At 39.4% G+C, this 25,437-nt stretch overlaps 1 protein-coding gene across 1 annotated transcript in view; it reads right to left on the bottom strand.

Moving 5' to 3' along the window:
- Positions 1-12,135, bottom strand: part of OCRL (OCRL, inositol polyphosphate-5-phosphatase) — a 61,172-nt gene extending 49,037 nt beyond the window's left edge. The window contains 5 exon segments of the mRNA XM_012809624.2: positions 2,236-2,274; positions 5,521-5,600; positions 11,380-11,468; positions 11,717-12,006; positions 12,075-12,135. Coding sequence (XP_012665078.2) covers positions 2,236-2,274; positions 5,521-5,600; positions 11,380-11,468; positions 11,717-12,006; positions 12,075-12,135 — 559 coding nt within the window.
- Between the last annotated feature and the right edge of the window lie 13,302 nt (positions 12,136-25,437).

Here is a 25,437-nt window from a genome sequence, read left to right as displayed (position 1 = left end):
AACTCTTGGGCTTAAGTGATTCTCTTGCCTCAGCCTCCCAAGTAGCTGGGACTATAGGCACCCGCCATAACACCTGGGTATTTTTTTTTTGTTGTAGTTGTCATTATTGTTTTAGCAGGCCTGAGTCAGGTTTGAGCCTGCCAGCCCTGGTGTATGTGGCCAGTGCCCTAACCACTGAGCAACGGGCATCAAGCCTTTTTTTTTTTTTTTTTTTTGAGACTGGACCTTGGGTACAGTACCATGGTGTCCTAGCTCACAGCAACCTCAAACTCTTGAGCTCAAGAGATCCTCTTGTTTCAGCCTCCTGAATAGCTGGAAATACAGGCACCTGCACCACACGCAGCTGGTTTTTCTATTTTTAGTAGACATGGGATCTTACTCTTGCTCAGGCTGGTCTTGGACTGCTGATCTCAGGCCATCTACCTGTCTCACCTTTGCAGAGTGCTAGGATTACAGGTGTGAGCCACTGCACCTGGCCAAAAATCAGCTTTTAAGAATTTTTAATGATGTGGGAAAATGTCCCAATGTTATTGAAGATGCAGGATAAAAATTATACATGAGGATTCCAACTATGTAAAAATATAAATAAAAGATTAGAAGAATATATATCACAATTTTAACCATAGTAGTGATCTCTAGATTGTGGGAGAATAATTTTAATGTGATACTTAAACTTTTCTGAATTTATAAATTGTATATAAAGAAGATATATTACCTCTATAATCAGGAAAATTATTTATAAAGCATTTAATACCAACATCCAGATAGTGGTAATTACATGTAGTAATACTAAGTTCAGGCCTGCCTGACAAACCCAGGGCTCCTCTCCTGCAATATACTATGTATGCTAAAGGTTCATGCGTGCTGCTCAAGGATCACAATAAAATCGGGTTTCAGGGCAAATATTACTAAATGGGCAGAAATAACAATTTTATTCAAGTGGTCACATAATTATTTTTCCCCTATGATTTAGTTACTTGAACTCTGGACATAGCAACAAATGGCCAATTTCTACATAGGACTGGCACAAAACTAATGCCAACAATTAGCTATTTATACGACAAAAGGCACAGCTTACTTTATCTTTTTAGCTTTGAATCAAATATCTTTCCATGACAAGTATAGGACATTTCAGTATCTTATTTAAGCAGTAATGTCAGTTGCTACAGAAATGTCTTTGCTCTAATTTTGCTTTTTTAGTGTTATTTTTGCTTTCTGCTCTCTATGTACAGTAAGCTATGGACCTGAAGTATTTTCTCTCTTGCATACCTATTGCTGAGTTTACTTAGTCTTTCAGGATCAGCCCTTAAGACTTCCAAAATCCATGACCAAAGAAAAGAAAAATAAAACCCAAACCAGAAAAAGTCTACTTAAACCATTCAATACAAATTAATGGTGCCAAGGCCAGGGAATGTGTCTAAACAAAATTATGTTTAACCCATAATCCCACACTAAATGCAATTCCCACTCATCTAAGAGATAAGGCAACCCATTAGATTCATGTGGTCAGATATTCTTTTCCATAGCAACCACACAGTAGTAGTCAAGTGCCCATTTTCTCCTTCCTATAACACAGAAAGATACAAAGAACAGCTTGCACAGAAAGTTGATGATGATTTGATTCAAGCAGATAACAATGAGACAATGGTCAAAAGAAAGATCATGTTCCCTCTGATAAGGAGATGCCTTGAGGGGATAGGGTTTAAATAAAAGACCAAAATTATTTTAAGAAAGAAATCAAATGCCTGAACAAACATTTTAAAGAAGTTTATAGATTTCCAAAATAATATAATAATAAATAAAGGAAAACATGATTTGACATATAAAAATTAAAGAGGGGGGGGAGTTTACAATAAAACAGTAGTTAAAAAAATAACAAAACCCCATCCGTAAACCTTATGTGCTTTAAATATTTTACTAACCCTTCCTACAGTTATCAATTCCACAGCAATAACTGATAGCAACAATACTGGTAGTTCAAAGAAGTTTAGCATTAGAAAAGCAGATCATTATTTTTGATTTTTTATAAAGATTCTCACTAGTCACCTGATTTTTCTTAGGCTTACTCTAAATGGTTTGGGGGAGACAATGCTTATTTTATATGGCTGCATTAAGAAAACAGAGACTACAGGATAAAATGGTAAAATAAAAAATGCGCCCCCCAAAGTGCCTTAGATATAGTATTTTAAAAATATCTGGTGAAAGAAAATTAATTCAGTTTAGAAAAATACTCACTGTTTGAGGCTATGTCAATCAGAAGAGTTTCTTCTGCTTCTGTGGGAAATAAAAACAGGATCAGAGAAAACTATTTATTGTAGCAAAAAGACAATGCCTAAGTAAATAGCTGCATCTCTCGGTCACTACCCCTAGGTCTTAGAACATACTTTTTTTTAATCTTTTGCTTTTTTTATTTAGAATTTTTTTAAAAGGTTTTTTTTTTTTTTTTTTAGAGACAGTCTCACTTCATTACCCACCGTAGGGTGCTGTAATGTCACAGCTCACAGCAACCTCCAGCTCTTGGTCTTAGGCGATTCTCTTGCCTCAGCCTCTTGAGTAGCTGAGACTACAGCTACTTGAAAACAGTCAGAGCCCAATAAGGGAAAAAATGAATTTAGAGCAACTGAATTACAACTGAAAAGTGTACTTTAAGGGTATCTTCGGGTATACTTTTCCCCACAGCACTCTACTGTGAGGACTACAGGCACCTGCCACAACGCCTGGCTATTTTTTTGTTGCAGTTTGGCCGGGGCTGAGTTTGAACCTGCCACCCTTGGTATATGGGGCTGGCACCCTACTCACTGAGCCACAAGCACCACCCTAAAAATGATTTTAATAGCACTAAGTGCTAAGTAACCAAATGGAACTCTTCAAAGCATCTCAAGGAATGACAAGTTAATAGTAGGGAACATAACACCATGTTAATTCAAATGAAGGCAAGTTTAATTCCCACTAAGATACTAATTTAATATAATCTAATTGTGTCCTTTAGATACTTCTTATAGAAAGCCCAGGAAATGGCCCTGAAGGCCCTGGAAGTGAATTAGTTTCTTAACTCAGATCTATTCTCTGAAAGTTTCCCAATAATTTCCTTACCTCTGCCCCATATAGGAGCAAAGTGTACCCGAAGATACCCTTAAAGTACACTTTCAGTTGCAATTAATACATGCCTATGGGCCCAAGGCCTACCTTACCCAAAAGGTATAAAACAATGCAAATCACTTTGTAAGTTTGGAGTTCTTTTTTCACCTGATGCCTCTCTTAGATTTTCTTCCTTACCTCTAGTGTCTAGACCCAACCTATCTCTTCCTCTCTGATTTCCCTGGATTTGACCAACAGCACCTGCCAGACTCTCTGGGCTAACTGAACTCTGGGGGATTAGCCTGGATCTACAATGGTCAGATGGAGTAGTCTCAGCCTTGTCTATCTTCTTCCCAAGAGTGAACTGTATACTTGGCTCCATTATTCAGGTACAAGAGAAATGGGTAAGGAACTAAGTTGTCTAACATTAGAAAGTAGTCTCAATACTATCACCAGCATTGATTAAGCAAGAGAAAATAAGGCATTAGGTCACAGGTATTATTATGTTTACCACTGTTCTTCAGTAACTTCTAGTTCTGTAAAACCTAAACATTTACAGTTTTCAAAATAGATGCACAGGTAATAAATAGAAGGTGAAAACGAAAGGATATAACTGTCCATTTCATCATGGGGAACTACTGTATATATGTGTTTATATTTTCCCAGATCCCAAGAAGTAGCACTACAATATATCAGCTGTCTATTTCTTATTAAAAACAATACTAAGAGAAACAGGGTAAAAGAGACCAAATGAGTAGTACAAAAAGGCAAAAAACTAATAGGATACTAATTTAAAGTCATGTTCTTCTTTTTCCTCTGCAAAGAGCTATACCTCGAAAAGTGAGGTAACCACAGCATGTGGTTTCATTTTTTTTTTTTTTTTTGAGACAGAGTCTTACTTTGTTACCCTCAGTAGAGTGGTGGTGTTATAGCTCACAGCAACCTCAAACTCTTGGGTTCAAGTGATTCTCTTGCCTCAGCCTCCCAAGTAGCTGGGACTACAGGTGCCCACCACAACGCCCTGCTATTTTTAGAGATGGGGTCTCGCTCTTGTTCAGGCTGGTCTTGAACCCATGAGCTCTGGCAATCCACCCACCTAGGCTTCCCAGAGTGCTAGGATTACAGGTGTGAGCCACGGTACCTGCCTTTGGTTTCATTGTTTAATGTTTCTTTCACATAGGGGAGGCTTAATAGCTATGACTTGATTCTACTATACAATGTGGACAATATTCATTGAAGGCATTTTTAATTCTTAATATATGCTGCCTTAAAAGTCATAAACCACAGACTTAGTATTTTCACCTACAGGAATAAATCCTGAGGAAATGTGTAGGAAGATTTATGTAAAGAGAGGTTCATCACATTACTATTTATACTACTGAAAAATAACCCAAATGTCAAATACAGAGAAATAATTACATTATGGATCATTCATAAAATAGAGTAATATACAGCCATTAATGCCATGGAAAAGTACTAATATTATGATGGTATGTGGAACAGATAAAAAATTATATAGGAAGAGTATCCTCCACCTAGAAAGTTATATGTAGAAGAAAGGAAAATATCAGGCATTTATCTGGGAAAGACGGGCATGTAGGTGACCTTTTTAATGGTTTTCTGTTCTTTCCAAACTTTTCGTCACTTTTGTGAAGATAAAAATTCAATGTAGTTTAAGAAAGAATACATGCAAGGTAGGATATGAGTTTTCCAAGAAGCTACAACTGATAAAGTTTCTGCCTAATGAAACCACCAGACCTGCTGGAAACAGAATGCACTTGTCTCTAGTATCAATTTCCTTTCCAGAGCAATATGAGATGACAGAAGCAACACCTCCTACACAAACCTCCCAATTTTTAAGTTTCATTGTAGCAGATGAAACAACAGATTTTCTGTGTTCAGCCTCAAATTTGAGGGCAAGAAGCCAGATATTTCCTCCCTAGAGTTGATGTTATAATTCACCAATGTCAAGGTCTGAGAATCAGCGCAATTGAACATAAGAAATTACAATCTGGCAAAGTGTGTTGCCAAATGTCTTAATTCCAAATAGTGTGGAGGAGAAAAATGGTAAATGTGTGTGAATCCAAAAGACCTGGATACTTTACAATGAACACTGTGTCCAAGAATGTCATTTAAGTTCATATATAGGCCAGTTAGCATAAAAGACTATCTACATAGTTAACAGTCTACATACATCTCTAATCTCAGCCAAAGAAAAGGTGACCCATAAATCCCTGCAAATTAAGCAATATATTTCAATATAACCCTTCATCACTCTTAGACAAAGCATTTATCATTTTCTCAGTGTTATCTTTTTATACAGAGTAATATATTTCATTTTTCATGCAGTGACAAATTAATATATGTATGGTATAATGCAATAATGACAATAATTACCAAGGAAAAATATTAGGAAATTAGCTAAGCAAATAAAGCTAGTACCTTGAACACATCTGAAGTGGCTATTTATAGGAATGATATCTTGAACATGCTGTTCCTTCTCATACAACTGGATTATTAACCTAGGAAACAGAAGAATGCATCAATGAATAGTTACTGAAAAACCCAAACATTTAGCAACAAAATACTTTGCTGTCTTATTATATAAATCTAGTCTGTATTCATTAGATTGCATCTATTACTAATTCCCTGGATCTGAAAATTATGACAGCTAGATACTGCTCTATGTCTAAAAGGATGTTAGTGGTGATCAATATCTGAATTCCCACACTGCCATATGTCCAGAAAATAGCTTACATGCTTAAGTGCATGAATCATAGAGCAAGCACACCAGAATAAAGAACTAACAGCTAGATGTGAACTCTATTGAGGGCAGGGACTTAGGCTGTCTTTTCATCATAGCATTTCTAGTTCCTAGCATAGAACATGGCACATAGCAGTTGATCCTGTGTGTTAAATCAATGAATTAGAAAATTCATAAACCAGCTTTCCAATTAAATGCCCATGACTTTTACCGAACAATGTTCTTATCTCTTCAAATAGGCACTGAGGGTTAATGCAGGCAGAAGTGGGGATGCCTAGCCAGCTAGATTAGTCAAAACACAGGTGACCAAGGTAGCAGACATCAGACTGCCTTCATTCTCCTCGTGTTTTTCCTCTGGCTTCCAACTTCATTTTGGTATTTCTATGTAAACATGAGTTAATTTGGCTCACCATTATGAAGTGCAAGACTTCTAAATCCATATGTACTCTAAAGTATTAATTTTCATTTATAACTTATCCTTAGTGGCCTAGAATCAAGGTATGAACTACTGGAAAACAGCCATTCTGAATGTCAACTAGCTCTTCCAGTCAAACACTCTTCAGGTGGTTCTGTTTGTTTTTGCAAGGAAGACTCCTCTCTTTTTCCTGAGACCCATCTCAAATATTACCCCCTATGTGAAGCTTTCTTCAATATCCCCCAAGCAGAACCAGTGGCCTTATCCACTCTCTTATAGTTATTCATTTCTCCTCACCAATTTGAGCTCCTTGAAAGGACTCGATAATATTCAGTTTTGTCTGCAGCCTAACAGATGCTCAACAAATACTGGTTGAATAAATTAACTAGCTTAATTAAGCTAAAAGTAGAGGTGAATTTCTAAATATAACTGTTCAACTTCTGTCATTGTTTTAAAGAGTTTGATTTCTATTTTGCTTTCTCTTTGGGGTGCTTGTTATTTTAGCTTTTTGGACTTTTTTCAAATGTGTTAACTTTGAAGGGGATAATCTGGGTTAAGTGCTTAGATAGAACCCAAGGAAATAAAAACATTAATGCTTTTTTCCTGCTTTGATCTTGCTTTACTGATTTGTAGGGGTTTATATTTTAAGGTGATTACAGAAATATGGGGCAGGCACCTTTTAAGCCAGAAAGTTCATGAGTTGAGCAGAGTGTCCTATAAACTCAGATGGAAACAAGAAACCAGATAAAGGGCTGAGAAAGCACTGGTCAAAGAGGAAGAGCTTAGTCTTAGAAAACTGAAAAGGAATCACTATAATCTCAAAATATGTAGACTAGAAATGGCATTGAACATTAGCAGTAAAGCTTCAACTGGGCTGTAATGCTAAAAACCATCACAAACAGGGTTGGCAAGGAACTTGAAGAGAAACTTCTCTGAAGAAAACAGGCGCACAGCGTACAGATATATGAAAAAATGCTCTTTATCCTTAATCACCAGAGAAATGCAAATCAAAACTACTTTGAGATATCATCTAACTCCAGTAAGATTAGCCCACATCACAAAATCCCCAAACCAGAGATGTTGGCGTGGATGTGGAGAAAAGGGAACACTTCTACACTGCTGGTGGGAATGCAAACTAATACGTTCCTTTTGGAAAGATGTTTAGAGAACACTTAGGGATCTAAAACTAGACCTGACATTTGATCCTATAATTCCTCTACTAGGTACATATCCAGAAGACCAAAAATCACACTATAACAAAGATATTTGTACCAGAATGTTTATTGCAGCCCAATTCATAATTGCTAAGTTGTGGAAGAAGCCCAAGTGCCCATTGACCCACAAATGGATTAATAAATTGTGGTATATGTACACCATGGAATATTATGCAGCCTTAAAGAAAGATGGAGACTTTACCTCTTTCATGTTTACGTGGATGGAGCTGGAACATATTCTTCTTAGCAAAGTATCTCAAGAATGGAAGAAAAAGTATCCAATGTACTCAGCCCTACTATGAAACTAATTTATAGCTTTCTTATGAAATCTATAACCCGATTATAGCCCAAGAATATGGGGAAAGGGGAGAGAAAGGATGGGTGGAGGGAGGGTAATTGGTGGGACCACACCTACAGCGCATCTTACAAGGGTATGTGTGAAATTTACTAAATGTAGACTATAAATGTTTTAATACAATAACTGAGAAAATGCCATGATGGCTATGATAACCAGTTTGATGAAAATATTTCAAATTGTATATAAAACCAGAACATTGTACCCCATGATTGCATCAATGTATACAGCTACAATTTAACAAAAAAAATAAATAAATAAATAAATAAATAAAATCATCTGTGATCTAGGCTATGAAACTGTGAGGTTAAAAAAAATTCAGGGTATGTTGCTACAGCTAAAATGAAGGAAGACTATATACTTTAGAAAGCTATTGGCAAAGTATTTATCCCAAATGCATATCATTCAGACCACAGTGATAAGTGATATAACTATAGGTATTTTAGAGTGGTTTAAGTTGTGTTTGATATGTGTATACGTCTTTGTAATGACAAATGAACAAATTTATTATCAATGGGTTAAAGAATGAATTTTGTAGAATCCCTAGCAGACTGCCTATTGTAAAATAAATAACATGGATTTGAAAAAACAAAAACAAAAAAACCATCACAAAACAAAGATAAACTTAACATTTAAGCGAATTCTACAAGTATTTATTAAACATCTGCTATGTGTTAGCTACTAAATAAATTACAGCAAAGAACAGGGTTAAGAATAAGCATAAAAGATCTACCTAAATGTAATTATTCACTTCAGAACAGAAAGAGTAAAAATAATAGGTATATAGCAAAACAGTGGAAATCAGAATTTGGTAGTTCTCAGCAGAAAAGAATGACAAACTGTGAGTGCAACTCAGCATTATCCCCAGGAATACTTTGATTTGTTCAAGGAAGGTCAAGCAACAATTTCTGCCATAATCTAATATCCGTCAAAAAAAAAAAAAAAAGAATTTTAGTGTTTGATTCCCTATTCCCCCCCAATATTATTTATTTTAATTTTAATTTTTATTTTTTGAGACAGAGTCTCACTATGTTGCCCTCAGTAGAGTGCCATGGCATTACAGCTCAGAGCAACCTCAAACTCTTGGGCTTAAGTGATTCTTCTGCCTCAGTCTCCAAGTAGATGGAATAACAGGCATCTGCCAAAACGCCCGCCTATTTTTTGTTGCAGTTGTCACTGTTTAGTTGGCCCGGGATGGGTTCAAACCCGCAAGTGTTGGTGTATGTGGTTGGCAGTGTAACCACTGTGCTATGGGCGCTGAGCCTCAAATTTTAATTGTAATTTTGGTCTCTCAAACAAATTTCTCCCTTGGTTGACAGTAAGTACGACAGACCAAAAGATTAAGACAGACTTAAAGTTCCAGGATAAAAAAGCTAAAAGTAAAAAGTTCTGGATGCTCAAGTCAGAGAAGGCAAGAGATAAGAATTTGAGGATTATCGGTGGTATCATGATATTACATGTCTCAAATAAATGACTTCAAAAGAAACTTCTCAATCTAATTCTGAGATATGTTACATAGGTTCAGAGCTCACTTATGCTACTTCCTAACTGTGAACAAGTAACTTAATCTTTCTCTGCTTCAATTTCTATATACAAGGGAAGGGGTATGATGATAGTACTGCAATTTCATATTAAGGCTCATGGGCAAATTAAACGAACTAATTAATGAAAAGTGCTTTCAAGAGTATCTGACACACACCAAGCCATCAAGTACTAGTTGTTGTTATATTCCCAACATACAGAATGGGAACACAAGAATTTGATTTCTCTGTGGGAAAGGATACAAATAGTCACAACAACTTCCACCAACAAGTTTAAAAGTCCTGCTAGCACAAGAGCTCAGACAGGATAAGGTACCTCTCTTAAGGGCAGCTGCTCATTCCCTTATTAGCGGAACTGAATTCCAAACCTACTAAGCCAAGGGACCAGATCTTGGGCTGTGGTCATCTCGACAAAGTGGCTATCTATTCAATTTTCATAATTCTGTTTCTACAGAAGAGAAAACCAAAGCACAAAAACTTTACTGGTTTGCCTGAGGGTCACATCTTTCTACCCCATATTAGCCTTTGGAAATATTAGTGGTGTTCTGCTTTTTCAGTTCACTTTTCTGTTGAATTTAGTTTTATTAAACTGATCTTCCAGGGTTTGAAGAAAACCGGGGAAAATAACATGAACTTCCCATAATGACAGACCTGACATATTAACAAAGTAGGACATAGAATTAATGGATGTCCAGTTACAGTGGCATCAACAGTGCCAGAGAAGAGCAGGCTAGGTCAGTGGAAATTTCTTTTATGTATATTAGACAGCATAGACACAGAAGATCTAAAAGTAGAGACTGAGAAAAATTGCTTATAGATCGAATCCAATGTTGGGAGATGGCAGGATTTAAGTGAATAATTTTTAAACTTAGAAGAAATCTGATGTCAAGAAACCAACCAACAATGAAGGGAAGTGGCTTGGGCACACAGTATCAGACTTACAATACAAGCATATAATGGTCACCATGGATACTTTTTTTTTTTTTGAGACAAGGCCTCAAGCTGTTGCCCTAGGTAGAGTGCCATGGCATCACAGCTCATAGCAACCTCCAACTCCTGGGCTCAAGCGAGTTTCCTGCCTCAGCCTCCGTGTAGCTGGGACTACAGGCGCCCTCCACAACACCCAGCTATTTTTTGGTTGCAGCCGTCATTGTTGTTTGGCGGCCCCGGGCTGGATTCGAACCCGACAACTCAGGTGGATGTGGCTGGCACCTTATTAGCTTGAGCCACAGGCGCCCAGCCCATGGATACTTTTAGGATGAGGCACTTAGTGGCAATGGGATGAGGCTGGGAGCTATGGTGATAGCTTACCAAAATCATCTTTTGATCAAGCAGCCGACAGTATTTACTGAGCTCCTATGTCCAAGCCAGAGTGGAAGGTGACACAGACTGATAAACGTCAAATGTCATTTATGTTTCTACACATTTCATTACCTTTCTTTCCAACATTCAAGTCAGCAAGTGAGGCAGTTACTGGCTTACACTACACCATTACTGAATTAATGAACCTGCCTTGGAACAAGTGGATAAGGGGGTAAGGAGACTGAATGGGGTTAGGAAAAGACAAATCTATAACATTAACAATGAAGCAAGTCAATAGCACTTTTACTTTTTGTAAACCACTTTCACATTTATTATTCCCTAGTTGTAGCTCCAGGTAAGACAGTTAATGTTTATAGTCAACTGATGAGTTAACTAAGGCCCAGAAAGCTTTATTGACGTGTCCAAGGTTACACAACACATGTCAGTTACAGGGGCAGGAACTAAGAACCCAGGCTTCCTGCTTCCCCGCCCATTGAGTCCTTCCACTGAGCCACACTGCCAGGCATTATCTAGAGGCTTGGAAGTTTGGGGAAAAGTCGTGAGGTTAGAATGCATGGGAACATCACACCTGGGGCTGAACCTGTTTCCCGCATGGCCTCAGTGAGAGGAGGGTGGGTGGCTCTTTGCGGTTTGGGGTTGGGAAGTAATGGCAAGCTCCCCTTCTCTGTGGCAATCAGGTGGTTACTTACTCATATTGACCATTCCTTTGGGCAAGGGTCAGGGCGCAAGGCTCCCGAAGAGGACCCTTCATCTCCATACCCTCGATAGTATGCGGGCGCTAGTCAAGGGTCTTTTTTAGAAGAGCGACCGGGAAGGGGTGGCGCGCTGGGGAGCTAAGGAGGTCTCCCGCTCTCCCTCCCCCACCGCCCTGCCCCGTTCCCCAAGCGTCGCCTCCGCGCCGGCCCCCTCCCCCGCTCTGCTTGGCCTCTAGGCCTAAAAGGCTCCCCACCTTGCAGCGTTCCACAGTCCCCCATCCCCACCCCTGGCCCTGTGTGCCCTCCCCTCCCCCTTCTCTCTGGCGGATACAGCAAGGGGCTGGGCTCCGACCGGGAGAGGCGTCTCCATCCGGGCGGCCTGCGGGCTCAGCGGGGCGGCGGACTGCGGCTGGATCGGACGACACAGCCTCCCGCGTCCTCACGCCCACCCGCCTCCGCTGCTCGTCTTTTGGGCAGCAGGTCGGCGCCGGGAGCCGGGAGCCGGAGCCCGGAGCCGGGAGAGGAGAGCCGAGAACCTGACCCGAGAGAGAGCGGCGCCTCGCGCCCCCGCCGGTTTTCCAGGCCGCCGCAGATTCCGCCCTCTGCGGCCAACCTGCGGAACTACAGCGAGACACCCGACGGACAGGGGTCTCTACCACGTCTAGCAAGGAATGCGTCTTAAATGTTACCTGTGACACTAAAATCTTTCTGAGGACTTCGAAGATTGCCACAGAAACAAAACACGGTCATACCTATGACGGAACTCTACAGTGGAGAAAAATGCCTCTTAAGGTTATAATGCACCGTGTTGGTTATTCTTCTACTCAGATGTTCTCCCCTTCCTCTTCTATTTCCTAAATAGGAAAATTCACCAAAATACATACCTTAAGTCCTCCTTTGTGTCTGCTCCAGGTCACCTCCAAGCAGGCAATGTCCAAATATATATTCCTGGCTCAGAACCCCTACCTAATGAATCCCACTGTTAGAAGAACATTGTGTGACAAAACTAACTTACCATTTTCACAAAACTGTTCAGGCTTGAAACTTTAAAGGGTATGCATGCTTTATTTCCCTCTTTTATTTAATCTCTATATCTAATCAGTCAACAAACAAACTAGATTAATATTTTCTTTGCAATTAGTTTTAGATTCTTTGTTTTCCCTCCATTAGCAATGCCATCACCTATTATAAGCCCTTGTGATACCCTATCTTGATTATTGCATTTCCCCCAAGTAAATCTTGTTGGCTCTACTCTCTCTTTGACCCTTTTACTCTGTTGACAGCCATAAAAATATTCTTCCCTAAGTAATTTTTCAATTGTGTTATTCATTTGCTTGAGAATCTATAACAGGCTAGTCTCAAGACAGATTTTAAAACTGTGGTAATTAAGAGTATATTATAAGGCTTGGTTCCTGTGGCTCAAGTGGCTAAGGCGCCAGCCACATACACCTAAGGTGGCGGGTTGGAATCCAGCCCAGGCCTGCCAAACGACAATGATGGCTGCATCCAAAAAATAGCCGGGTGTTGTGGTGGGCACCTGTGGTCCCAGCTACTTGGGAGACTGAGGCAGGAGACTCACTTGAGCCCAGGAGTTGGAGGTTGCTGTGAGCTGTGATGCCATGGCACTCTACCCAGGGGGACAGCTTGAGGCTCTGTCTCAAAAAAAAAAAAAAGAGTATATTATAAGCTGGTTGTGGTGGCTGAGCCTGTCATCCTAACACTTTGGGAGGCTGAGGTGGGAGGAGCTCAGAAGTTCAAGACCAGCCTGAGCAATAACGATATCATCTCTACTAAAAGTAGAAAAACTAGCTGAGGGTTGTAGTGGGGACCTGTAGTCCCAGCTATTTGGGAGGCTGAGGTAGAAGGATAGCTTTAACCCAGGAGTCTGAGGTTGCTGTAAGCTAGGCTGACCCCATGGTACTCTAGCCCGGGCCAGTAAGACTCTGTCTCAAAAAAAAAAAAGAGTATATTATGAAAACAATTAAAAATAGTATATTATGGAGATAGACAAATGGAACAGAATAGAGCCCCAAACAGAACCACACATATATGGAGAGTTGAACCTATTCGGCATGTGTGATGTTTCAGATCAGTGAGAAAAGAATGAATTCTCCACTTAATGGTACTGAGACTATTGATTATCCATATGGAAAATTAAAAAAAATAGATCCCTACCTTAAATCATAGAGGAAAAACCAATTCCAACTGGATTAGGGATCTAAATGTGAAAAGCTAAACTTTATAACTCTCCGAAGAAAAGAGAAAAATATCTTTATGATCTTGGAATAGGGAATGAGAATGATATATTTAGCTACATTAAATTTCAAAATTTGTGTACTTCAGGACAACATAAACAATTTAAAAGACAAGGCACAGACTGGGAGAAGACATTTTCAATACATACAGTTAACAAAAGGTAACCTATGAAGTTTTATACTTCTGGCTGTCATCGCCTGACTTCCTTTCCCACGATTTTCTCTGACGCTCTGAGCTTAGCCACACTGGCTCCTTGCTGTCTCATCTTAACCCATCGTACTCTTTGCTTCAGAGGCTTTGGACTTGCTGTTCTCTCTGCCTGCACTCTCAAATGCTTCAGGTCTTTGCTCAAATGTCATTTTCTCAGTGAGGCCTTCCTACGCCACTTTATTTAAAATTGCAACTCAACTACCCCCTTCTCTACTCCCATATAAGCATGTTCCCTATCCCTCTTCCCTGTTTATTTTTCTCTGTAATATTTATCACTATCCACTATTCTATCTACTTTACTTATCAATCTTATTTATCATTTACCTTCCCTCACTAGTTTGTGAAGGCAAGGATTTTTTTTCTATTTTGTTCATGGCTGCATTTTCAGGGCCTAGAATCATTGCTGGAACAAGTTAAATGCTAGAAAAATATTGAATGAATGAATGAATGAGTTAGTATCAAGGATGTATAAGAAGTCCTATAAATAAGTATGAAAGAAAGAAACATGGTAGAAAAAAAAATATCTGAATAAGCGATTCATAGTTGAGGAAACCCAAATGGCAAAAAATACATGAAAGAATGCATAACTTTATTACTATTTAGAAAAACTGAAAAATAAAATCATCAGATACCATTTCACAACCATCACTTTGGAAAATATTTTAGAAGTCAGACAATATCAACTGTTGAAGACGTAGAAAAGATAGAACTCTAATCCACTGCTAGAAGGAGTATAAGTTGGTAGAACTATTGTGAGGAGCAATTTGACAATGTCTAATAAAGTTGAGAGTGTAATGCCCTTCAATTTAGAAGTTCTATTTCTAAGTTTGGTCCTAGCAAAACTCTGACCTTTCATATGCACAGAGTTATATGAAAGAATGTTCCCTGTAGCATATTTGTAATCTCAAAATAGAGAAGCAAATTAAATGTTAGCAGGTGAATGTATAAATCAATCATGGTATTCATAATGAATGAATTTAGCTGTAAGTAACAGAGTTAAATCTCAAAAAGAGAATACAGATCAAAAAGAAAATTAAACAATGTGTATGATATACTATTTATAGAATTCCTGAAAATATCATTTATTGCTTCTGGTTACATAGTTATGTAATGCTATAATAGTATCTAAAACATGAAAGAGCATGATCACCAAATTTAAGGAAGGCGGAGGATTGAGAATGGGGACAGGCAAACAGGGAATATCAACTGTATCTGTAATATTTATTTCTTGAGACACAATCTGAAAGTTGATGTTGCAAGATTTCATAGAACCAGGTGGTGGGTACATATATTGGTTGTGTTATCCCATGTACTTTCCTGCCTTGAAGATCATTTGCGGTCAAGGAAAATGATAAGAAAATGAATATGTAGGAGAGGGCTAGCAGTATTGAATTCTGAAAATGGGATAGGAAAAATAAGAGTCAAGAGACTCTCGCTGGAGACTGCTAAATGTGTGGTTTCAATAAGAGGTAAGGATAAAAATAAGATTATAGGGAACTGAGAAGGGATCGTATCATGAGGAAATGGAGACAAAAGACCATGAATTGAAAAGACATGGAAATAAGAAGGAACAAAATACAATTTTAACTAAGTTAGTCAGAAGGGTCAAACAGAGGTTTGTGACAAGGCCTGAAGCCACTTTAAAGCAAACAGGAAGGAACCAGCAAAGCAGTAGGCTTTAAAGATATCAGAAGAGAGAGGCAGAAAGGTTGGAAACCAAATCCGTCCATAATTGGGGAAAATATCCAAGGTGGAAATGGAGGAATCAGTCTTAGAGAAAAGGTAAGATACTTCGTCCTCCAAGTCTATAGTATCCCCAGTACCTAAAATAGTACCTTGCATATAGTCGGTATGCAATAAATGTTTTGTTAATTAAGGAGATATATTGAGGTAAAGACAGTAAAAACTGAGGTCTCTCACAGGGGAAATGATGATTACATTTAGGGGACATCCAATGCAGAGTTAAATGGTCATTGAACAAAATTTAAATAAATGAAACTCTAGCTAAGAAAACATGAGCCTCACCACATTCACCACCCATCTCTCACACATTCATATGTACACATGCACATAATTAAGTGGGTGCTTAGTGCCTGTCTTTTATCCATTAGACAATTATCTAAGTGTCTAAAACATATGCTTTTCAGAGACAAAATTAAAATCTGAAATCCTGGTCATTACGCTGGCTCATGCCTGTAATCCTAGCACTCTGGGAGGCTGAGGTGGGTAGATTGCTTGAGCTCAGGAGTTTGAGACCAGCCTGAACAAGAGCAAGACCCCGTCTCTACTAAAAATAGAAAAACTGAGGCAAGAGGATCTCTCGATCCCAGGAGTTTGAGGTTGCTGTGAGCTATGATGACACCATGGCACTCTACCCAGGGCGACAGACAGAGTGAAACTCAATCTCAAAAAAGAAACAAACAAACAAAAAAACCCCCAAAAGCTTAAATCCTTAAAAAGGGTAAAAATACTAAAAGAAAACAAACTCATAAGTAGTAATTTAATTATAAAAGTAAAATACGTATCAAGTTCATTAACAGTTAAATTTAGTATTTATTTTAAAACCCATTATATTTCACAAGCATGTAAAAATTTAAAAAAAAAAACATTATATTTGACAACAGTTTTTAAGTTGGATCATCATACTTCCAAAGAATTCCCAAGAACGCATAATTTTTATGGAGAACTCACAGCCATTATAAATTAAATTAGTGTTGCACAGATAAAATATTTCAAAAGCAAAATCACAAAAGCCATTTTCAAAATTTATAGAAAAATATAAATGTTTAATGTAAGATATAGATACATTGTGATATGTTTATTGTGATGCTGTGGCTGAAGCCTCAAGAGAGGGGCCTATAAAGGCGAAAACAGGGCTGCTTCACATAGATGAAGCTGGGAAGAAGGATACTGTGTAGTGAGTCAGCAGCCAGAAGCTGGAAGGCAGGCCTTGCAGAGGCATAAATGATTCATTGATTTTTAAATCACCACTGGTTGAAAAGTCTCACTTTTCATATACATAAATGGATTCCATACTGAGCAATGTAAAGAAGAGCTTAGTTTTATTTATGCATTTCTGTTTTACATTCCTGTGGCATATTTTTACTTAGGCATTTCTACTTTACTTACACCTTTTTATTTTCACTTCTTATAGAAATTGGGGTGGGAAAGGTTCATTACCTGGGGCCACAGCTTATCACCTCCACTGTCGATGAGATGGTGACAGGCGTAGCAGGCAGCAGAAACTGGCCTCCTTTGGCACACAGTCCCCTCCAGGCGCTTCTTCTGCCCCTTTAAGATTCATCTTCCTTTTGCTACTTTATTCCTATCTTGGCTAGTTTCTTAATTCCCTTTACCTTTCACCCCTACTGCATTCTCCTAGTCTAGCTCTCCTTCCTGCTTAGCAAAAAAAAAATTTTTTTTTTTTTGAGACAAGAGTCTCATTCTGTTGTCCCAGGCTAGAGTGCAGTGGTAGCATAGCTCACAGCAACTTCAAACTCCTGGGCTCAATTGATCCTCCTGCCTCAGCCTCTGGAGTGCTAGGACTACAGGCACCTGCCACAACACCTGGCTGGTTTTTCTATTTTTAGCAGAGACAGGGGCTTTCTCTTGCTCTGGCTAGTCTCAAAACTCCGAGTTGAGGCTTGGCACCAGAGCTTAGTGGTTAGGGCACTGGCCACATACACTGAGGCTGGTGGGTTAAAACCCAGTCTGGGCCTGCTAAACAACAATGACAACTGCAACAAAAAAAAGCCAGGCATTGTGGTGGGCACCTGTAGTCCCAGCTACTTGGGAGGCTGAGGCAAGAGAATCGGTTAAGCCTAAGAGTTTGAGGTTGTGAGCTGTGAAGCCACGGCACTCTACCGAAGGCAGCATAGTGAGACCCTGTCTCAAAAAAATAAAAAAAGAAACTCCTGAGCTCAGGTGATCCACCCTCCTAGGCCTCCCAGAGTGCTGGAATTACAGGTGTGCCCCCGACACCCTGCCTCTGCTTAGCAAATTCTATGGGCAGGTCTGGCATTGTCCTGGCCTACTTGCCTCCTTCTCTTTGAAACTAGAGATACTGGCTGGGCATTGTGGATCATACCTATAATCTTAGCACTCCTAGGGCAGGAGTTCAAGGCCAGTCTGGGCAATACAGCAAGACCTTATCTCCACAAAAAAAAAACATAGAAAAGGTGGAGGGAGGTTGCTCATACCTGTAATCTTAGCACTCTGGGAAGCCGAGGAGGGTGAATAGCTTGAGCTTAGGAGTTCAAGATCAGCCTGAGCAAGAGTGTGACTCCATCCATACTAAAAATAGAAAAAACAGGTGGCGCCTGTGGCTCAAAGGAGTAGAGCGCCAGCCCCATATGCCGGAGGTGGTGGGTTCAAACCCAGCCCCAGCCAAAAAACAAAAAAATGAAAAAAAATTAAAATAGAAAAAACTAGTGAGACATTGGGGTGAGCACCTGTTTCCCAACTATTCAGGTGGCTGAGGCAAGAGGATTGCTTGAACCCAAGAGTTTGAGGTTGCTGTGAGATACAAAGATGCCACAGCACTATACCCAGGGTGAAAGAGATTCAGTCTCCTAAAAGAAAAAAGAAAGAAAGAAAAAGAAAAAAAAAACAAAAAACACATAGAAAAATTATCCAGGCATACCTGTAGTACCCACTACTGGGGAGGCTGAGGCAGGAGGATCGCTTGAGCCCAGGTGTTTGAGGTTGCTGTGAGCAATGATTTTCCCACTTCCCCCTCAAAAAACAACAAAGCACCACCCTTCCCACCCCACCCCACCTCCAAAAAAGCAACAACAACAAAAAAGAAATCAGAAATACTGAACTAAAAGAATATGGAATCAGCCTGGCATGTTAAGCCTCAAAGATCATTCCTGAATGCATCCTTACCGAGTTATTTTCCAAGAATACTCTTTACAAACTTTATGCTCTACCCATCATTTCCCTTCATAATTGAACATGTGGCAGTCAGATGGGTGTGCTCATGATTCAGGCTCTCAGTTGATCATACCAGTGAACCCTGCTAGTTTGCCATCCTGGTCTTAACCTTCACAGAAGGTTAAATTATAAAAAGTGGTCATAATCTGCTTAATGTATGTCTACAAGGAATCAAAGATATGCTGACGTTGAAACAGAGAGCATAAAATATTAAAATTCTACAAATTCTCAAGATGACACTCATCAGAATCATTTATCTGATCAAAATTCTTACATAACATGGAAATTTCTCAAGCATTTCAGAAATCCTTAAAGAGAAAATAAATGGAGGTATGGGTAAACTCAATTTGGTTTCTTGCTTATTGGGAATAAAGATTATCCACATCTACAAAGTAAAATGATCATTTAGAAACAAAATGCAGAAGTTACTAAAGTAAGCATTAAGCATATCGATATATTTTAAAGCCCTGAATTCAAGAATTCCAAATATCAGGTCTTGAAAGCAGTTTTTGTCCATTTGTGAATGCTGCAATGAAAAGTCTGGTAACATTTAATCTATACTGTCATGGATATAGTGGGATGACCTATGAAGATTTCCTGAACTCCCCTTGACCCTCAGCCTCATGAACCTTCTCAATGCAGGTAGTGAGACATGAGGCTGGTCTCACCTTCAATACAGATGTCATAAAAGAAGGGGAGGACATATTCTTGGTTTTTAGGTTATCAGTTTAAGCCTCAGTCTGGGGTACAAGATAGAAAAATTCGAAAATAGTCCTTGTTGAGGAAGATGTATTATACAAGTCACCCTGTCCCTCCTATCCCAGTAGACAATAGCCACATGACTGAGAAGAAGGAGGAGAGTAGGAAAAGAGAATGTAGACACTGGGATCTTGTAGTCATGATGAAAAGAAGCTGCATTGGGGAGCAGTAAAGGCCACGCCATTAGAGGTCTAATAGGAAGACGGCAGCAGGGATGGATGGCAGGATGACTGTACGACTCGGGGAAGATCAGTGTGGAATACATCAAAAGCCCAAGAAGTGAGTCCCTCCTCCTCACTACTGTTATTTCAGTCTTGCATAAACTCTAGAGTTCAAAATTAACAAAAGAGTCATGAAGGAGAGAGGGAGTGAATCTTAAATGTAATTGAGTTTAAACATGAAATTACTAAAAGAACACACATTGATTTTTCTGTGTTTAAGTGGACAAATCTAGATTGTTTTCTGCTCTTAGGGAGAATGATTTCTAGAAAGAAATTAAGTCCAGACACAGGCAATGTAAGCTCCAGAACCTTGCCTGTCTCCCTTATGGTTATGTACCTAGAGCCTGGCATCTAGCACAGTGGCATTGTAATAGTTATCTGTGTAACGTATAACTATTCCCTGCTCATTATTTTCGGCATTACTCAATTTAGAAGTTTCCTAAGGGTGTTGAGCATCAAAAAAATTGAAAATAATGTTCTAATCAATTTGACTATTTAATTTTTTGATCACATGCAACTTCTTCTTTTTTTTTTTTTTTTGAGACAGTCTCACTACGTTACCCTCAGTAGAGTGCTGTTGCATCACAGCTCATAGCAACCCCAAACTCTTGGGTTTAAGTGATTCTCTTGCCTCAGCCTCCCAAGTAGCTGGAACTACGGGCGCCTGCCACAACACCCCGCTATTTTTTTATTGCAGTTGTCATTGTTGCTTAGCAGGCCCCAGCTGGGTTCTAACCCACCAGCCCCGGTGCATGTGGCTGATGCCCTAACCACTTAGCAAAGGCACCAAGCCAACAGGCAATTTATTCTTATTTCCATTTCTTTTCCCCAACCTCCTCTGCAACTGTATCTGGTAGAATCCTCTATTTGTAAATGCTTACCCCAAATGGTTCTTCTTGTTTGAAGCTTTTCTCTTGTTGCCTCTCAGCTGGAAAGGAATGTTCTCTCTACCGAACAACAGTGTCTCTGTGTACCTCTTAAGGAAGTTCTTGGAATTTCTCAAGGTCTCTAAAGTATCATATTGTTACAGAATGAATAAGCACAAGATGACCTCTGATCCCTCTCATCTCCATTCACCCACTATCTACCCAGCACTTCATGGTCACATTTTTTAAAGTAAATGTTTATAAAATATTTATATTTTCCCATAGTATATTTATTTTTCTCCTTTTAATGTACATAAAACATATATGCACAGTTTAACAAATTATAAAGCGAATGCCCATGTAATCTCTACCCAGGTTAAGAAATTGAACATTATTAGCACTTTGGAAGATATCTCTAAACTAGGCGTCTTTCTCTCATTACTCCTTTTTCCCCCACCAGAATTAAGCTGAGGCTAGTATTGAGGTAGCATTCCCTGTTGAGGTATAAAAGCTTCTGTCTGTTTGAAATGTTCAAGATCTCTGCCATACTTATTGTTAACATTTTTTAAACATCCCTGGACATAACACTATCTTGACTTCCGTAACACTCATTGTCTTGCTTTTTCTTTATCGTTTTATCACTTATGAATGTAGCCATAAATCTTCTTGCCTATTTTTGAACTTTGTATGAGTGGCATCCCACAGTACTTACAATTTTTATCTTGCTTATTTCACTCAATAATGTGTTGTACTTGTGGTTATACATAGATGCCACTTGTTTTCATTTATGTGTAATATTACATTTTGTGAATATATCACAATTCCTTTATTCTCCTGTTGATGGGCATTAGGTGTTTTCTAGTACTTGACTATTACAAGCAAAAGATAAGAACATTCTTGTAGGCCTGGCATGGTGGCTCACGCCTATAATCCGGCCGAGGCTGGTGGATAGCTTGAGCTCACGAGTTTGAGACCAGCCTGAGCAAAATTGAGACTCTGTCTCTACTAAAAATAGGAAAAAAAACTGAGGCAAGAGAATCACTTGACGCCAAGAGTAGAAGGTTGCTGTGAGTTATGATGCCACAGCACTCTACCCAGGGCAACAGCTTAAGACTCTGTCTCAAAAACTTCTTTTTTTTTTTTTCTTTCTGAGACAGAGTCTCATTCTGTTGCCCTCGGTAGAGTGCTGTGGTAGCACAGCTCACAGCAACCTCAAACTCTTGGGCTTAAGCAATTCTCTTGCCTAAGCCTCCCAAGTAGCTGGGACTATAGGTGCCCACCCCAATACCTGGCTATTTTTTTGTTGTTGTTGTCATTGTCATTGTTGCTAAGGAGGCCCAGGCTGGGTTTGAACCCGCCAGCCCCAGTGTGTGTAGCTGGCGCCCCAACCATTGAGATATGGGCGCAGAGCCAAAGAACATTCTTTTTTTTTTTTTTTTTTTTGAGATAGAGCCTCAAGCTGTCCCCCTGGGTAGAGTGCCCTGGCATCACAGCTCACAGCAACCTCCAACTCCTGGGCTCAAGCGAGTCTCCTGCCTCTGCCTCCCAAGTAGCTGGGACCACCAGCTATTTTTTGGTTGCAGCCATCATTGTTGTTTGGCGGGCCGGGCTGGATTCGAACCCGCCACCTTGAGTGTATGTGGCTGGCGCCTTAGCCACTTGAGCCACAGGCGCCGAGCCCCAAAGAACATTCTCATACAAGTTATTTTGGTGCACATATGAATAATTTCCTTTAGGGTAGCCTAGTGGAATTACTGGGTCAAAAGTGTTGCAGATTGGGCTCTCCAGAAGCCAAGCTGAGATGGCGTGTTGGGTACAAGATGTTTATTAGGGATCAATACCAATGAAAGTAAGGCAGAAGAAGTAGGATTGGGAAGGGGAGATGAACTGCAATATAAGTCTGCCAAAGCTTGAGCCAACCTGGTGTGAACCTTTGAAACAAGTAGAACCCATTCCTGCATTCTGTGTCAGGCTGAAATGGTTAATTACACTCCTGCCTTGCCCATTCACCTTAGGAAGACCATGACCTTGGGTGAAGCATATCTCTGTAGCCAAGGCCGACCCTCAAGGAACTGATAGCTGGAGGATGTCTGCCACCATATCCCCTCGGCAAAATGTCCTTACTGGAAGGAAAAAAATTTTCGATGGCATATCTCTATATCTCTACCACAGAGGGTATTCAACCCTAGTACATAATGCGAAACTGGTTTTCAAAGTAGTTGTACCATTTGTAATCTCACCTGCACCATATGAGAATTCCCATTGCTCCCCATCCTCATCAACTCTTGTTATTATCAGTCTCTAAGAACTTTAGCTATTTTAGTGGATGCATAGCACCATCTCACTGTGGTTTTAATTTGCATTTCTCTGATGACTATTGAGTTTGAACACATTCTCATACAAAAGTTGGACAACTCATCCTAGAAAAAGTGCTACATGCCCTATTGCTGAATATCACTGTGGTCTAGGATAAGTTCACTAACTTAATTGTCCGACCTCATATGTTTATTGCTTTGTTATGTCTTCCCTTGTCCACTTGTATTTGTCTTCCATATAGAATGAGCCTCTTTTGGGCAGGGGTCAGTAAATACAGCCCAAAGTTCATTTTGTATGGCCCTTGACCTGAGAATGGTTTTTGATTCTTAAATTGTTAAAAAAATTTAAAAGCATAATAATTAATTATATGAGATTTGAATATCAGTGTCCATAAATAAAATTTTATTGGAACTTAGCCATGCTCATGTGTTTATCTCTGGCTACTTTCATGCTACAGGAGCAGTGTTTAGTGGTTAAGGCAATAAAGACCTTATAGACCATAACGCCTCAAATATTTACTATCTCTCCCTTTACAGAAAAAGTTTGCTGGTCTCTGTTCTAGATCACTGGTTCTCAAAGTGTGGTCCCTGGACCAGCAACATCAGCATCTCCTGGGAACTTGTTAGAAAGGCAAATTCTTAGTCTACCCAACCTACCAATACAGAAATTCTGGGAGTGGGGCCAGCCATCTGTGTTTTAGCAAGCCCACCAGATGATACTGATGTGTTAAAGTTTGAAAACCACTGGTCCGGCCCAGAACAAGGACACAATCAATTTTCTTTGTGAATCATCATAGTGTTTGGTATATTGTTCTACACTTCATCGGTAAAGTGTAAATGAGCCTTGAAAAATGTTACATAAATGTACATATTATGCATGTGAAATCTGGCAAAAATAGACACTCAAGGCAAGATTAAAGGAAGAAAAATGGGAGAAACCACAAGAGGGCAACAAAAAAGCTAAAGCACATATGTGGAAGGCAGAGGGCATGATGTGGCTAGAGAGCTGTCCCTGGACCCCTTCCCTCCTACCTCATTTTAACAAAGATGATTCATGTATGATCCCAGTCTTCAAGGAAGTCACAGGCTAAGTAGAAAAGTGTCCTGACCCTTTTCTTGCTTATTTACTGCTTTTCTTCAGCACTTACCTTTGGGGAAATGTACTGCCCCAAATTGCTGGCCCTGATGATAATAAACAGAGAAAATGAACTTGACAAACAACATTTCTGCCTTATTCCCACTTTAGGTAGGCATGGACTTCTTGACCTAATTTCCTGTAACTTGTTTTTTCTTTCCTTGGCTCAATCTACAGCTCAAAGTTACCTTGCTTTTTCCCCTTTTGTTAACCACCATCCATTGAGGTTATGCTACATGCTACAACTATTTTAAATGTTTTACATCTATTTTTACAGTAAATTCTCATAAAACTGCTTTGAGTTATGTATTATTATATTCATTTTAAAGATGCAAATCTAATGGGCCAGGCGTGGTGGCTCATGCCTATAATCCTAGCACTCTGGGAGGCCGAGGCAGGTGGAACCTCAGCTCACAGGTTTGAGATCAGCCTAAGGCAGAGTGAGACCTCATCTCTAAAAATAGCCAGGCACTGTGGCGTGTGCCTGTAGTTCCAGCTACTAGGGAAATTGGGGAAAGAGAATTGCTTTAGTCTAAGAGTTTGAGGTTGCTGTGAGCTATCACGACACAGCACTCTACTGAGGGTGACAGAAGTAAGACTCTGTCTCAAAAAAAAAAAAGATGCAAATCTGAGGAGAGGTTAAATAATTTGATAGAATTTTAACTCTAAGTCTTTCTGGTCCTAGAGCCAAAACTTAGTAATAACTGTGCTATTCTGCCTCTAGTAACATTCACCATGGATAATATTGCACCTTCAGCAAAACCAAAGATTATTTCGCATGTGTTTTATGTTTCAGTGCATGTATGAGTGAGTACAATTTCATGCTTGGAAGCATTTTTAAAAATCTCACTTTTTTTTTTCTTGAGTTAGGTTTTGGGTGCCAATATTTAAACATGGAAAATCCTTTTATATGCAACTTAAAGAAATAATGTCATAAAACAGTTCTTCAACCAGGTAACATCATTGGGAATGGCATAATAATCAGTAAACAATATAATAATCATGTTATTTTTTTTTTGAGATAGACTCTCACTATGTCACCCTTGGTAGAGTGCAGTGGCATCACAGCTCACAACAACCTCAAACTCTTGGGCTCAAGCAATTCTCTTGCCTCAGCCTCCAAGTATCTGGGACTATAGGCACCCACCAGAATGCTGGGCTATTTTTTGTTGCAATTGTCATTGGTATTTAGCTGACCTGGGCCCGTTTCGAACCCGCCTGCCTTGGAGTATGTGGCTGGCACTGTAACCACTGTGCTATGGGCACCGAGCCAATAATCATATTGTTTTTGTTACATAATACATTACTACTGCATTGTCTCTTCAATGTAAAATTGTTTATTTGACTCACCCTAT

Source organism: Otolemur garnettii, unplaced genomic scaffold, assembly GCF_000181295.1.
Source record: "Otolemur garnettii isolate 467f Iridium unplaced genomic scaffold, OtoGar3 scaffold00109, whole genome shotgun sequence".
NCBI classification, from domain to species: Eukaryota; Metazoa; Chordata; class Mammalia; order Primates; family Galagidae; genus Otolemur; species Otolemur garnettii.
The sequence above is the reverse complement of the archived record's forward strand: the minus strand, read 5'-3'. Positions and strand labels throughout refer to the sequence as shown.